Below are 17473 nucleotides of genomic sequence, written 5' to 3'. Positions count from 1 at the left end.
TGCAGACTGAACTGTAACACACTGAACGGTAACACACTGACTGTAACACACTGACTGTAACACACTGAACTGTAACACACTGAACTGTAACACACTGAACTGTAACACACTGACTGTAACACACTGACTGTAACACACTGAACTGTAACACACTGAACTGTAACACACTGACTGTAACACACTGACTGTAACACACTGAACTGTAACACACTGACTGTAACACACTGAATTGTAACACACTGAACGGTAACACACTGACTGTAACACACTGAACGGTAACACACTGACTGTAACACACTGACTGTAACACACTGAACTGTAACACACTGACTGTAACACACTGAACTGTAACACACTGAACTGTAACACACTGAACGGTAACACACTGAACGGTAACACACTGAACTGTAACACACTGAACTGTAACACACTGAACTGTAACACACTGACTGTAACACACTGAATTGTAACACACTGAACTGTAACACACTGAACTGTAACACACTGACTGTAACACACTGAACTGTAACACACTGACTGTAACACACTGAATTGTAACACACTGAACTGTAACACACTGACTGCAACACACTGACTGTAACACTGAATTGTAACACACTGACTGCAACACACTGACTGTAACACACCGACTGTAACACACTGAACTGTAACACACTGACTGTAACACACTGACTGTAACACACTGAACTGTAACACACTGAACTGTAACACACTGAATTGTAACACACTGACTGTAACACACTGACTGTAACACACTGAACTGTAACACACTGACTGTAACACACTGACTGCAACACACTGACTGTAACACACCGACTGTAACACACTGAACTGTAACACACTGACTGTAACACACTGACTGTAACACACTGAACTGTAACACACTGAACTGTAACACACTGAATTGTAACACACTGACTGTAACACACTGAACTGTAACACACTGACTGTAACACACTGAATTGTAACACACTGACTGTAACACTGAACTGTAACACTGAATTGTAACACACTGACTGCAACACACCGACTGTAACACACTGAACTGTAACACACCGACTGTAACACACTGAACTGTAACACACTGAACTGTAACACACTGACTGTAACACACTGACTGTAACACACTGACTGTAACACACTGAACTGTAACACACTGACTGTAACACACTGACTGTAACACACTGAACTGTAACACACTGACTGTAACACTGAACTGTAACACAATAAAACACACGTATGAAAGGTCAGGATCCTTTTTTTTTTTACCAAGTCAGCAAACATTTTAATACAAAAATATACATTAATGCAGAGCTTCAACAAAGCATTATTTTTTTCAGCACTTCTCAGGTCACAGAATAAAGTTTGAATTCAAACAGAAACGAGAAAGGTTGATGAGACATCTCAATGTTGATGTGATTCAATACTAACTGGAAGTGAACTCTCAGTCCAGCTGTTTGTTGGGTACTTTGAAGTGTAGCCTTGAATAATACTCCTCCTGTCCCTCTGACAACACCGGGAGAGATAACATCTTCACTTTTCTGTGTTTTCACTCAGATTTTTTCATGACAGAAACTTTCCAAAGCCAGAAAAATGCTGTTGTGTGGGCGGAGCCACAGATGTCCTTCTGTACCTGTTCTGTGACTGCAGAGACTTCTGTCCTCTGTGTTCTTCAACAAGTGTGTGAAGACGGGGGAGACAATTGAGAGTGAAGACGAGACATTGGTTTTAAAAAAAAAAAAAAGACTGGATAATCTTCTTTCAGAAACACACGAGGACACTGCAAGCTTTCTGCTCACCACAGTCATCATCAGCTGAAACTACAAATTCAAACATCAACAACACAGAAGTGTAACTCCAACTCAAAAAGTGAAATATGGAGAACAAGAGGTCAAAGCTGTGGATCCCATCACAGCAGGGCGGTCGCCTCAGTGATGGAGCGAGCGCTCGTCAGTCGGTCTGATGCTCAGTTGCTGTAAACACTCGATAAAAGCACACGTTAGTTTGAGTAACTGATGTCACGTTCAGACTCCTCCAGCACTTCATGGAGGTTTGTGACCCAAAGATCCCGCGGATGCATGTGGGAGCAGGTGGAGTCGGCCGGCCGTCAGGAGAGCGGGCAGCCGGCCTCCTGATGCTTGGCCAACAGGGAGATCCTGGAGAAGGTCTTGAAGCAGCTCGCACACCGGTACTTCTTCACCTCGGAGTGGGTTTGGAGGTGAGCTCGCAGGTTGGACCGGTCGGCGAAAGCTCGGCTGCAGTGGAGGCACGAGAACGGCTTCTCTCCTGGAGAAGGAGCACACGGGATGCACGATGGCGTTCAACAAACCCTCTGACCAATCACAAGCACACAAGAACTACACCACATGTAGACGGACGTATTACCCTGTCCCGCCTTCATGTCCTCCTTCTGAACAGGGCTGCTGTGTACGGAGTCTTCCGCACAAAATACTAAATCAAGGCCAGGAGACAAGTTTCTTTCTCCTCTCAGTATGAAGTTCACTGCACCTCCTTCAACTGTCAGTCTACCAACTATAACGTTGATAACATCCTCAAAGTCAGCATGTTGCCAACAATATAATCCACAAGCTGTCAATATCATCGTTAATGCCTTTTACTAACAATAATCCTTTACATCCCTTCATTACAGCTGTTTAGTTAACTGAGTGGTTGTCAAACCTTGTTGTTAGTGTAGCTGATGACATATTTAAAGGCTACTATAGAGACTGTACTAAGTATTAATACACTGAGTGAGCAAACGATTGCTTATTATTATTGTAGCATAAGACGTTTTATCGCGGCATTGAAACTATTGAGAAAGACGTCGGGGTGTTTTCGCTCTGTTATCTGATCACAGTGTGTGTTTTCACTGAGGAAAACTACACAATCGTTTTTTACAATCCAGCTGCACGTGATGCTTTATACCGATCACATCCATATCTGTGATCGATTAGTCAGACTGGCTGTTGTGGCTACGCTAACAACAACAACTCTGGTCCAGCTGTGATATTTAGTTTGAGCACATCGTATGTACTGCTATTAAAGGAGCAGCAGACCACCAGAGAGCTGCAGCTGCTGCAGTAATTTGTGTTTCTTTTGGGGGTTTTGGTGACTCTAAATATGTTAAAAAATAAATTCTCTCTCACCACCAGGAGACTGCTGACAGTGATCCCAACATTTAAACACCAATCAGCCAAAGACAGAGAGAGACAGAGGGACATAGAAATGAGGATGTTGATTTAGAGAACGGTTGGTCCTGTGGACAGATTGTGAGATGGAAGTAAAAGCTTCTCTCTGGTGCTCTTCTTCATCCTGCAGGACTTCCTGTCCTGGAGGAACTTCCACAGTTTATCAGTGAAGTTCAGGAGCGTCTCTGCAGCCTGAAGTCTTATCTGACTGTTCCTGACACATGTCGCATAGAGCAACATCATACATATTGTTCATACATGTGGTGTGTGCATGTCATATCTGTCCCTAAAGCTCCTCCCACTCAATTTGTGTGTCCACACACAGCATGTAGTGGGAACCTGTTTGTTGGACAGTTAATGTACGCTGGACTGTTTTAATTCATCTGACCCAGAGTGCAGGTCTCCACTATTTATCACGGGACATTCTCGAAATCCTCACAGGGCACCGGAACCGTCCTGGTGGAAACAAGGTCAGAGATTTGTTTTAGTTACTAGTATGACCAATCAGCAACCATCAGTGATGTCACCCGTTGGTTTGTGAACATTATGAATCCTCCAGTTCAGATTCTGTCCGTCACCATCTTGTTAGTTCGGAGCGGTTTGGAGCAGGAAGTGACCATATTTGGACGAGCTGGGGGAGGAGCCAGCGGTGGATCTGACCGATCTGATCGGAAACCTGACGATACTACGTCCCGCCCACCGATAGCTGTAACCTGACTGCACCACAGGCCTGTCAATCAAACAGACACGCCCCCAAAACCAGGTCTTCTTGAATCTTCTTTTCTAATGAATGAGGGATTATTTTCAGATGGACCTCCAGAAAACTAAGAAGAAGGAGTGACTTTAGCTAACAACACCGAGATAACTGATGGACACATTTTATTCACTTTGGATTTGATGAGAGAAGTTGAATGGGAGTCTATGGAGCCGGAGGCTTTTTGGAGCCGACCTCTAGTGGCACTCGCTGGTATTGCAGCTGAAGACACTTCTGGATCAGAACTATTTTTATTAGAGCTGGAAGCTACAAACACTTTTGTATACATTCTGTGAGTATGACTACATTTCCCATAATGCAACCAGCATCGTCTCCTCCCATTCCCATGCCTTTCAAACACCTGCCTGCACTTACACTTTGAAAACAGCTGCCTCTCATACATTTGTAATCTCTAAACCCAAAATGAAATAGCACTGATGACATCACTATGACATCATCAGATTTATTTCCTCACCCGTGACAAAACTCCTCCAGAAACACAGGTGCGTGTTGGACTGACATGTGTGTGTTGGACTGACCTGTGCGTGTTGGACTGACCTGTGCGTGTTGGACTGACAGGTGCGTGTTGGACTGACCTGTGCGTGTTGGACTGACCTGTGCGTGTTGGACTGACAGGTGCGTGTTGGACTGACCTGTGCGTGTTGGACTGACCTGTGTGTGTTGGACTGACCTGTGTGTGTTGGACTGACAGGTGCGTGTTGGACTGACCTGTGCGTGTTGGACTGACCTGTGCGTGTTGGACTGACCTGTGTGTGTTGGACTGACAGGTGCGTGTTGGACTGACCGGTGGGTGTTGGACTGACAGGTGCGTGTTGGACTGACCTGTGTGTGTTGGACTGACCTGTGCGTGTTGGACTGACCGGTGTGTGTTGGACTGACCGGTGTGTGTTGGACTGACCGGTGTGTGTTGGACTGACCTGTGTGTGTTGGACGGACCGGTGTGTGTTGGACGGACCGGTGTGTGTTGGACTGACCTGTGTGTGTTGGACTGACCTGTGCGTGTTGGACTGACCGGTGCGTGTTGGACTGACCTGGTGTGTGTTGTGTGTGTTGGACTGACAGGTGTTGTGTGTGTGTTGGACTGACCGGTGTGTGTGTGGACTGACCTGTGCGTGTTGGTGTTGGACTGACAGGTGTGTGTTGGTGTTGGACTGACAGGTGTGTGTTGGACGTGTGTTGGACTGACCGACCTGACTGGTGTGTGTTGGACTGACCTGTGTGTGTTGGACGGACCTGTGTGTGTTGGACGGACCGGTGTGTGTTGGACTGACCTGTGTGTGTTCGGATGTGTCCCTGAAGCAGCCAGGGTCTGGAGAAGGCTTTGCCGCACAGTTTGCAGACGCAGGGCAGCGTGTGCGTCCGGATGTGCATCTTCAGCGCTCCCAGGCTCACGTACTCCTTCTCACAGAACTTGCAGCTGAAGAACTTCTTGCTGCTCCACTCGCACCGCAGCTGCTTGTGTTCGGCCAGGCCCGGCAGGCTCAGGCACTCTTTACGACAGTCCACGCACTCGAAGCCGTCCTGGCTGCCGTCGCCTGGAGGGACGGCCGGAAAGAGGGCCAGGAGAGGGAGGGACGGGGGGAAGACGCTGTCCGTCCGCCTGTAGTTTCCTGGGACACGCTGGATGTCCAGGTTCACCTGGGGACAGGGCGCAGCGGGCCTGGGGGCCTCTCCAGGGCTCCTGTCTAAGAGAGGGGGGGGGGTGTTTGGAGGAGACGCTCTGAGAGACAGAGGACAGGAGAGACTCGGGGCTCTCTGCTGTGGCCCCGGGGACGGATGATGACGGTGCAGCAGAGGGTCTTCATGGGTGCTGCGTGGAGCCTCTGTGAAACAAACACATTAAGCTCATTATAGTTGAACAGATTTCTCACATGCGACTTCAATGCTGAGTTTTCTGGGATGATTCCTTCAGGAAGAGATGAGACAGAAAGTGCACTTCCACCTACAGTCACTGGGAGCTGGTCTGTTCGGGAGCAGCAGAAACAAGTAGTGAACTCAACATCGTCGTACTGTATGATCACCTTTTACTCCAGAGAGAACTCTATTTACATCCAGCAGTTACACAAAACATCACTTTTCATTTGGGGTCGTGGGGTTCATGTTTGTGTCCACAGGACTAATAAACTCCTCAGAGAACATCCAATATTGGATGGTGGTGATCTTCGGGCCTTCAGGCAGCACTGCATTAAAAACACACTATTCTGGAGTGGAAATCACTGCATGGGCTCAGGAACACTTGTGAAAACCATCGTCTGTGAACACAGTTCATCGCTGCATGACGGCATGAAAACACTTTTCTGGACAAAACTGGAAGAGTTTCAGTGACTTCACATCGGACCCACACACCTGCTGATGGAGCCGACTACCTGAAGAGGATCTAATCCACATCTGTTCATTCATCACAACTAGGGTCAAATGTTGAAGTGTTTTAATGCTGACAGATGTGTAGCGACTCTCTGAACCAACCAGGTGCGTGCAGCAGCAAGAGAACCACAGACTGGATATAAAAGAGTTCGTAGCTTCAGGTCTGTAAAATGGTTCTGATCCAGAAGTGTCTTCAGCTGCAATACCAGCGAGTGCCACTAGAGGTCGGCTCCAAAAAGCCTCCGGCTCCATAGACTCCCATTCAACTTCTCTCATCAAATCCAAAGTGAATAAAATGTGTCCATCAGTTATCTCGGTGTTGTTAGCTAAAGTCACTCCTTCTTCTTAGTTTTCTGGAGGTCCATCTGAAAATAATCCCTCATTCATTAGAAAAGAAGATTCAAGAAGACCTGTTTTTGGGGGCGTGTCTGTTTGATTGACAGGCCTGTGGTGCAGTCAGGTTACAGCTATCGGTGGGCGGGACGTAGTATCGTCAGGTTTCCGATCAGATCAGTCAGATCCACCTCTGGCTCCTCCCCCAGCTCGTCCAAATATGGTCACTTCCTGCTCCAAACCGCTCTGAACTAACAAAGATGGTGACGGACAGAATCTGAACTGGAGGATTCATAACGTTCACAAACCAACGATGACATCACTGATGGTTGATGACATCACTGATGGATGATGACATCACTGATGGTTGACGGTTGCCACGAGCACCAAAACTCAAAAATCAAACAAACAGTCCACGCATTCTTACAGGAGTTTATAACACACACGCGGACAAACAAACACACAAGACGACACCATCTTTAAAAACCGGAAGGAAACGTGTGTTATCTGACTCCAAACTAAGTTGACTCGGTTCGACCGACTTCCATCACAAACTGAATATGATTCCAGTCGTACAGCAGCTCCTCTCTCCTCTATTCTGATGGTAATGTTAGTTCATGGCTGCAGCGGGGAGGAGGGTGGGGGGGCGGCTCAGGCTCACTTTAAGGGCTGCAATGGAACAAACACAAAGCTGGAAGGAGGGATTTGTGGGTAGGAGCCTGGAAGGCCGCTGGGAGGCTCTCCAGGCTGCTTAATGGGGCCCTTCTGCTCTCTCAAGGACCTGCAGACAAAGCTGCAACTCTTTTGCTGCGGATTTTGCACCTGCTAAACACAAAACCACATTTTAGTTTGTGGCCAGACAAATCTGTCATTTCCCTTTATATGCAGCATCATGTCCTTCACATCATTCCTTAGAGAGCTAAACACAAAATCCGATGTGATAAACTTGAAGTGGAATAACTATAAGACGACTACAAAGTCCAAAGACTTTCCTTCAAAATGTTTGTTTTTCATCTCAAATGACACCAAAACTCTGTTTACATCCACCTTTATTATCATCAGTTATTATTACAACTTTAAGCTGCAGTTCAAACATTACAATGTATAACAAGTCAAATATGGGCAACAGGCTCTTTGAACACCTCTTTATTTGACTATGTTTTAATAGGAACACTTGAGTGTGAAACTTCACCTCCGTTACATCTCCGTTACTCGCGCACTCTTACCGTCCGTCTCTGCCTTCAGTCTCCCGTAGTTCGGTTTCTTGCTGCCCTGCTGTTTCTTCACTAAGAAGGACCGCGGCATGTCGTCGCTCGGTCCACGGCCGCCGGTTAACGGAGGCAGCTGTCGCCGGTGCTGTGGGCGGGAGAGTGCTGGAGTCCCAGCGGCGCGCGACTGTATGTGTGTGTGCGTGTCTGTCCGTCTGTCCGTCTGCGGCCCTCGTGCGTTCTCGCGCTGACTGCAGACCGTCAGGTGTGAGCCAAAGGGTCGCGCGGGGGAATTTCCATCCACGACAGTGTCAGACCAATTAAAATGAAAGGACAAGTGCAGGGGGCGGGCCCTGCTTGTCAATCAGCATACCCCAACAAAACAGGTGTATGAATGGTGGCAGGCGCTCACTAAAGCGCCCCCCCCCCACTCACTCACGGGGCAGCAGGGACACTCTTTGTCTGATAATAAATAAAAACAGTGTTCACAGCAGCACTTCAGACAGCCTGAATGAACGACTGATGGATGTGAAATCTAAAAATCAAATGCAAATCATAAAGTTCCTCCTGAATTCTGCCTTTAATATGAAGACAGCAGATCAGTGTTGGGCAACTGGTGAGGCCTGTTGACCAGAACCAGGCCTACAGACAGAACCAGACTTTTAGAGACAGAATCAGACCTACAGACAGAACCAGAGTAGAACAATTGGACTGAAGTACAGTTTTTAAGTTACTTCAACTTTATAGCAAGAAAACAGCAACCTCTGTGGCCACGAATGGTAATTACAAGATTCTGGTGCATTAAATTTTGCTTCTCAGCTGTGACTGGGTGAGGGGATGAGCACACGGCTACCTATACTCTGAGAGTCTGGGATCATCTGCATAACAAAAGGTCTTTTATCCATATAGTAAGAAAGTAACAAGATAAATGTCCAGATGCAGTGAGATCAGTGCATGAAAAGGCCGTAAGCTGCAGCTGCTGCAGCAACGAGGACATCAAGAACGGACACCAAAGTCACGTGATAAAACAAGTGAATCACAGTGAATCAGACAAGTCAGCGTCTCCACCACAGACTGGATATAAAAGAGTTTGTAGCTTCAGGTCTGTAAAATGGTTTCGGATGCAGAAGTGTCTTCAGCTGCAATACCAGCGAGTGCCACTAGAGGTCGGCTCCAAAAAGCCTCCGGCTCCATAGACTCCCATTCAACTTCTCTCATCAAATCCAAAGTGAATAAAATGTGTCCATCAGTTATCTCGGTGTTGTTAGCTAAAGTCACTCCTTCTTCTTAGTTTTCTGGAGGTCCATCTGAAAATAATCCCTCATTCATTAGAAAAGAAGATTCAAGAAGACCTGTTTTTGGGGGCGTGTCTGTTTGATTGACAGGCCTGTGGTGCAGTCAGGTTACAGCTATCGGTGGGCGGGACGTAGTATCGTCAGGTTTCCGATCAGATCGGTCAGATCCACCTCTGGCTCCTCCCCCAGCTCGTCCAAATATGGTCACTTCCTGCTCCAAACCGCTCCGAACTAACAAAGATGGTGACGGACAGAATCTGAACCGGAGGCTTCATAACGTTCACAAACCAACGATGACATCACTGATGGATGATGACATCACTGATGGATGATGATTGGTGGCATTAAAAAGATTTTGAAACATGTTGTTTGAAGTTTAAAATACTTTCACTATCTTTTACACCACTCTGCACTAGTTTAAATAGTTTTTAGTTGTTGTTCAGACAAAGATTTGACATTAAACACCTGCAGGGGAACGTATGTGTTAAATGTTATAGAATAAAAATGAAATGGTTCCACACTTGTTACCTCACTGAAGACCAGTGTCTGTTTTGTCTGTCATATTTGGGATTGTAGCAGTGAACAGAGATACAACCTCTCTCATGGTTTCATTCTCTAATATTTCACCAATAAGCAGAGCAAACAAATCTGTGAGGGGATGTGGTGAAACATGGTGCAACAGGCTGTTTTATTTATCTTCCTCTCATGGGACAAAGCTCATAATCACACGTTAAAATTAGGAAATGACAGCCTGCCCTCCGGTTGGTTCAATTATGGCATCTCAGAGCCCAGATTTGATTTCATAAATAATGTTCGTTACTGTGTGTGTTACACTTCAAAGAAATAACAATAATAAAAGTTCTACATACAATAAAACATTAAAATGTTCCATGCACTGCTGCATGGCTGATCTCCTAGCTGCAGCCTCAACGGGCCGGGCCCGTGTGTCTCTCCCAGCCGGGTCGGGGCGTGGCGTTCACCTGGTACTTGGCCGGCTGCAGGACCACACCAAACTTGCCCTCCAGACTGGGCAGAGGGTGGCCCGGCGGCACGGAGAGGGTGAAGCGCTGGAGGATCCAGGACAGGAACAGGAAGAGCTCCATCTTGGCCAGGGACTCGCCCAGACACACCCTGACCCCGGCGCCGAACGGCAGGTAGCTGGATGACGGGATGGTCAGACCGGAGCCTTCGGGGTTCAGGAAGCGGCCTGCAGGGAGAGAACAGCAGGTTCAGGTTCATCTCGTTCTTTCTTATATGTACCACATTTAAATTCATATGTTTCAGCCCCAAAACAATGGAGCTGAATGGAACTGGAACAACGTGGATTTTCAGAATAAAAGTCCCCACCAGGTGGTCTGGATTCTCCTGAGAGACACAGTGCTGCTGTTCAAAGTTATTACAGAACCTAAATGAGTGAATCAGTTGGAGAGTGAGAGTGAGAAAGTGAGAGTGAGTGTGTGTGTGAATGAGTGAGTGAGTGAGAGTGAGAGAGTGAATGAGTTTTCAAATTGAAAGCTCTCTATTGATTAATGCAGGTTTTGACCTCATCTTGTTTAATATGAGCTCCATAACTTCTGTAGTTGAATTCTCTTTGATTGTAATCAGGTGAAGTAAGGTTGAAGTTGTATCAGGATCCAGATGTTTTCCTGCATCAGATCACCAATCACACAATAATGAGGTGAACATTCTTTTCACTCCAATAACAGCAGTCAGAGACGCCTTTTTTCTTTCTACCAGCATTAATCAGGTTCATCACTGAGTCCAGTGATGAAGGGCCCTCAGCCATGATGTGTGGAGCGTCGCTCTCCAGGATTCAGAGTTCTGCTCTCACCCGGGTCGAAGCGCTGCGGGCTGCTCCACTCCTTCTCGTCGTGGTGCAGAGACCACAGGTTGATGATGACGCGAGTTCCTTTCTTCACCGTGAACTCCCCGACGCTACAGAGGAGACACAAACATCCCGGTGAGGAGCGTAACGACGGCTGCTGACGGGGTGCGTCACCGCAGCGTTGAGCGTACCTGGTGTCACAGAGCGCCACGTGGGGGATGAGCAGGGGGGCCACGGGCCGGATCCGTAACACCTCCCTGATGGTGGCCTCCAGGTAGGGCAGGCTGCCTCTGTCACTGAGCTGGGGGGAGCGGGCCCCCCCCACCTTCCTGTCCAGCTCGTCCTGGATCCGCCTCTGCACCTGAACACACACACACACACACACACACACACACACACACACACACACACACACACACACACACACACACACACACACACATTATTTCGACATGCAACAAGCTTCATGTCTGCGAGTTCTGTGCTTTTCACATACTACATACATGAGCCATAAAGCCACTCTTCATAGGAATTATTAATAACGTGGATAAAAGAGAGAGCACACCGGTGGGGCTGTTGAAACTAAAAGACTTCATTGAGTTACACATTTTAGTAGTTATGCAGACAGCAAAAAGCAGGATGTCACCAGGAAATGTAGAAAAATTGTTTGTTTTTGAGTTCAGACGATGAAGACCAGCAGCAGATGTCTTTAAAGCAGATGTGTATTTCAGTAGCTGAAAAAAATACCTCTCAGTTAAAGAAAGAATGACTCTTTTATATGAAGACGTGTTTCCTTCACTGACGGTGAAGTATTGTGAGCGTCTCCTGAATGGTTGTACGTAGCTGTAATTGAACAGACCGTCTATCTTTTTCTGTCGTTAATGTTTTGAGTAAGAGGCGGGTAAAACAAGATGTTTCTTCTTGCTGCTCCTTTTCTATCATGGAAGGTATAAATAAGAATTGAGTTTTGATGGTAAATCACTTTTCTGTTTATTTTTTTCTAGAGAATTTTGTGCATTACCATGAGCAAAATAAATAACAATGAAATGAAATATGTGGTGTGTATTTGAATAAATCAGCTGTCTGGACGACCTGAAAGAATTTCACGCTTTAGAAACACAAATTAAATGTTCCCTCATGAGCTGCATGGTTTCCATGGTTTCTATGACTTATGGCAGTTTCATGTTCCTGTCAGTCAAACAGACACGCCCCCAAAAACAGGTCTTCTTGAATCTTCTTTTCTAATGAATGAGGGATTATTTTCAGATGGACCTCCAGAAAACTAAGAAGAAGGAGTGACTTTAGCTAACAACACCGAGATAACTGATGGACACATTTTATTCACTTTGGATTTGATGAGAGAAGTTGAATGGGAGTCTATGGAGCTGGAGGCTTTTTGGAGCCGACCTCTAGTGGCACTCGCTGGTATTGCAGCTGAAGACACTTTTTTCAGAGCTGGAAGCTACGAACACTTTTCTAAACAGTCTGTGGTGGAAAAAGTGAAAACAAAATGAAACCAATGAAGAACTTCCATCTATTGGAGTTCACAGCAGCTTCCTGCTCTGCGCCATAAATCAGAGAGTTAAACATGTTGCAGACGAGACAGAAGAAGAAGAGTGTGGTGACGCCCTCTGGCCTCCTGCTGCTGCTCCAGCCTTACCTGCGGGTGGTGGATGAGGTAGGTGACCGCCCATTTCAGCACGGTGGTGGTGGTTTCCACGCCGGCTCCGAAGATGTCTCCCACGGTCATGAGGAGGTGGTCCTCACTGAGGCCCACCGACTCGGCGCTGATCTCTGCGGTGTTGTTGTTCTCAGCGCTGCGTTTGGCTCGGAGCAGAGCGTCCAGCAGGTCTCTCTGCACGTGGTCACTGTAGTCTGCCTGAAGGGGGGGCGGCGGGTATGATAATGATAATGAGGCAACTCAAAAGAGCTTTTAATCATTTTGAAACAGCAGAGCAGAACACAGCAGGAGAGAGCAAACACATTTTAACCTTTCTTAAAAGGGACCAATCATTTACTGCACTCACAGCTCAGCTGTCTCTGGGAGGCCGAAGAGTAGCGATAAATCACAGCACTGCACACACAGTGTCACAACGAGTATACAAAGACGCCGCAAACACTTCGACCTCGAGTGCGACCAACAAACATGTCGGTGTCTCAGCAGCAGGACGGCGAGTGGCTGAATGCTGCTCACAGTTAGGAAGAGACTAAAACATGACAACAACAAACTAAATAATGAACCAGAAGAAGTTCGTCCGCCCTCACAGGACACACACAGATCTTCACTAACTAACTAAAACAAGTAGATGCGAAATAAAACCACCACTGTAATGAAGAATCACTGTAAAACGATTACCACATCAGCAAATAACCAAACAAAAACTATTTTAATAAGTTTCATTTAAAACCACAATAAAACTAAACAGCAACAAACAGTATGTGTTGCTACATTTCCTCGAGCACACTAGAAATACTTTTCCTGGCGAACTCGCACTGCAATGTCCAGAAGACTTCAGTATTACAATTCACACGCTGGCATCAAACTCTTAAAGCATCACACGTTTCCTCCGGCCTCCTACACAGCAGAACTAAAGCCACCGCTCACACCTGATCTGTTATCTGTTAGCTCATCCACCAATCACTGAGCAGGAAACAGAAAACAGGGAAACCCACAAGTACCGCTCGTTACATCACACTGCTGATTCAACGTCACAGAAAAACGCTGCATCAGTAAATTCAGCTCAATCTCTTCCAGTACAGGTGACTGCAAAAACCCTTCCTGCACAAACAAACACATACAAACTCATCAGATGTTCCTCAACATGCACAGGAAGAACCAGGAAGAACCAGTTTTGTATACTAAACTTTGCTCCCCGTCTGGTCATGCAGGTAAACTACAAAGATGTTTGATATCAGCTGTTCTCCCGTCACTCATGTACAGCTGGTCATACAGAAAGCTGCTGCTTTCATAAGATGATCAACAACATTTTGTTGTTTTGATAAATTACTCTTGATTTGGAGGTAACTGCTGAAAACACTTTAATTCATCTCCCAGATATCGATCATGAATCTTTCTGATGCCGACAGCGTTTCGATCTTTAAACCCAAGACGGAACCGCTGGCATCACCTCAAACGTGGTGGACGACAGCTCAGTGCTGGAGGACCGTCCTCTGATACGGCAGGCAGACGAGGTCATGAAACATGATAACAAAACTCTGTTTCAACTGAAATAAATATAACTTACTTATTAGAAATGAATATTTGAATCGAATGCACAGAAACACAGATTCCTGCAGCTAACTTGTGATTTGAGATTTTCCCCAACAGGTCATTAGAACTCAAACTGCAGATTGTACCTTGTGTTCATCGTATTTCTTCTGCAGAAGTTTGTCTCTGATTGAAACACACTGCTTCAGAAGACGAAGGTCTGCGTTGGGAAACATCTGCAACAAGGACACACAAATATACAGAATCTGTTCTCTGTAAATACATTCTAAACATCCAGATATCTGAGGCTGTAAAGAAAGAAGCCGGATCTCTGCATGTCCCACCTGTAACCAGGGGAAGACGTCCACCAGGCTGTCCTTGGCCACCGTGTCCACGATGCCTTGGCTGTAATGCAGCATGGCCTCGAACTCGGGGTCTCCTCGGCAGTAGGACGAGTTGAAGCAGAGCGAACAGATGACGTTGGTGACGGCCCGGGTCAGCTCCGGAGACAGATCCAGGGACAGTCCGCCGGCCGCGGCCTCGGACAGGACGGAGCACAGAGACTGGGCCTCGGCGTGGACTGAGCGGGACAGAGGACACCTTCAGTACCGACTCACACTCACTGCAGCACCACACGGACTTAACGCAGCCATTAAGATCATTATTCAGAGCTCCTCCTGTTGGAGTGACGTTGGATCAGAACCGCTGAGCAGGACTCGGACTGATGAAGGTTTATGAGAGGTTTCCATCTTCAGGAGGAACCGGAGGGCCGGACGCATTAACACTCTTAACTTACATCTTTTTATCCCTGAAAGTCCCAAAAACACAGAATATCAGCAGGCGTGTTTCAAGGTGAAAACCTCCACAGAGCGATGAGGATGGCGCTGAAAGAACTAAACCAAAGAATGTTTTTTAAGTATCATGATAATAATGATAATAAATATAATAATAATAAACTTTGTAGACCACCTTTCATACAAGAAATTCATGAAGTTTTTCACATAAAAGAACATTTAAAAATATAGAAGAGAAATCAAATGCATAAGAAGAGATAAAATGCATGAATTAAGAGCAGCTAGTTAAAGGTTAAAGCAAAGAGATATGATTTGAGCTTTTCTTTTCAAAAGTATGTGCTGAGCTGGTTTCTCCGATATCTGCAGGTCGTTTGTTCAGAAGCTGCTGAACCTCCAATAAACCGGCAGCAGATGAACTCACAGTTAACCAGAGAGTTCGAGATGTGACTCGGTTAAAAGTAAAAGATGTCACTAGGCAGAATGACGTGTGTCTGTGTGAGATTATGTTTCTGGAGTTTCCATATAAAAATTAAAAAAAGATTACAGATGTCTTCGTGCACATCACAGCAGCTACAGTCTGATTTTATAGACTGATCACATCATTTTTCACATGAAAGATTAATGAAGTGGAATAAAAGCTGTGAAATGGGATCAGAAAGTAATAAAACAGGGAGCTCTTTATGGGAATCTTCTTCAGCTCTTCTTTATGGCAGCAAAGTAACAACACTGACGTAGAAACAAACGGTCTGAACTCTTTCCACGATCCTCCAGCACACCTGCATTCATCCTGCCGCTGCCCTCCAAAAAACTTCTGAGAATCTTTTTGGGTTTCAGACTGTTAACGTGGACAAAAAGGAACGATTTAGTTTTGTGATCATGATCAACTTGAAGCCACATGGAGGAAAAACTGCTTCTCCTCAGCAGTCTGTGCTGGTTCATGCTGCTCGTACACATTCACACGTTTCACAGCGACCGCTTCACAGAGTGAGCTGACCTGCTGCAGGGAGGAGTGAGAGTGCTGAGAGGAATCCTGCAGGAGGAGACGGAGTGAAGTGTACTCACTGATCTTCTCGATGGAGGCCGAGCCCTCTCCGAACATGCACAGAGCTCCATGGACGATCTTCCTGTGGAACCTCCAGGTCACGCTGTAGTCTCCGAAGGCGATGTCTTTCCCGTCTCTGGTCAGGACGTCTGTGGTCACCTTCATCACAGAACAGGACAGGGATGGAAGACAGACAGAGATTACTACTGCGGCCGCGGACCAGAGGACACGTTCTCGGAGCGGTACCCACAGTTCTGGGTCTTCCTGCAAACGTCTTCCCCTTCTTCAGCAGGACTTCTTTGGCGTGCACGTGCTGGTTGATGACGATGACGCTTTGGGAGCCCATCATCAGAGAGTACGTCTGCCCGTACTTCTGCTGCAGCTCTTTGAAGAGCACGTGAGGAGGGTGGGGGCTCCGCAGACTCAGCAGACTGCCGATCAGAGGGAGCGCTGGGAGGCGGGGGGGCTCCTGGGGGCCACGTACGGACATCCTGAGCTTCAAGTGCAGCGCCAACAAAGTCAGACCCACGACCACGAACACACAGAGACACAGAAACCAAGCCATGTCCGCACGAGAGGGCCCCGACAGGGTCTGCTGCTGCAGACTCAGCCTGCCAGAGAGGAGCTGTGCAGGAAGGCGCCCAGCTGCTGCAGGGACGCGCTTTTATGCTACAACTTCAATGCCACATCCTTGACTCTGAATATTTAACAACATGAACAAGATAAGACGCTTGACTCAATGGACCCTTGCAGGAAATCATGACGAGACATGTCCACAGAGAGAGAGAGAGAGCAGTCAGCAGCAGCACAGGGCTGGATTCACACAGTTCACAGGTCCCTGAATTTTACTGGAGGGATGAACTTTTCTGTGCAAAATGCAGGTGAACATTTCAACATGAAGCATGTGATCAGTTTGTAAAAGGTGTCACACTCAGATAAAGAAGTTTAAACTTGCTGCAGCCACAACAGCTGCCCAAAACACAGCACAATGATGCAACTCAATCTGCCCTCTTCTAAACATGAAACTGCATTTCATTGATCACACCTTGTCAGCATTAAAAATAGAATCCAGGACCATTATTTTACATATAACATTTGTTGGTATTTCTGAATTTACTTCAGTGAAATCAACAGTAAGGTTCACAATTTGCAAAATATCAATATCAAATTTTTCCACTTTCAGCTTCTATTGAATAGTTGAAACGCTTTATAGATGTATATGATTAAATGAAAATCTATGAAATACTAGAGACTGATTCACTGCATTCAATTATAGAAAAGACGGAGTCAGATGTAATTACTGCACGTGATCACATCAGTAGAGTTGTATGAGTTATGAAGAGAAATCAAAATCTCGTTTCGAGTGTGGTTCACGCGCTGCGGTGTTTTTTGTCCCTTCCCGCGCACCGTCGCCGATCAC

The 17473-nt window shown here is 46.4% G+C and overlaps 1 protein-coding gene across 1 annotated transcript; it reads right to left on the bottom strand.

Annotated features, from left to right (window-relative positions):
- Positions 1-1378: 1378 nt before the first annotated feature.
- On the bottom strand, positions 1379-17472 carry cyp17a1 (cytochrome P450, family 17, subfamily A, polypeptide 1). Its single transcript, XM_069688098.1, has 11 exons — positions 16304-17472; positions 16074-16212; positions 14562-14797; positions 14367-14453; positions 12670-12888; positions 11201-11370; positions 11016-11119; positions 10165-10391; positions 7908-8037; positions 5256-5807; positions 1379-2307 (listed from the first exon to the last, which is right to left on the bottom strand). Exons 1-11 carry the CDS (start codon positions 16616-16618, stop codon positions 2129-2131), a joined length of 2358 nt encoding a protein of 785 aa, XP_069544199.1. The 5' UTR covers positions 16619-17472; the 3' UTR covers positions 1379-2128.
- Position 17473: the final 1 nt, after the last annotated feature.

Source organism: Brachyistius frenatus, unplaced genomic scaffold (assembly GCF_029030835.1).
Source record: "Brachyistius frenatus isolate BFR_SWC_R1_liver_20210118 unplaced genomic scaffold, ASM2903083v1 Contig_525, whole genome shotgun sequence".
In the NCBI taxonomy this organism is placed as follows: Eukaryota; Metazoa; Chordata; class Actinopteri; family Embiotocidae; genus Brachyistius; species Brachyistius frenatus.
The sequence above is the reverse complement of the archived record's forward strand: the minus strand, read 5'-3'. Positions and strand labels throughout refer to the sequence as shown.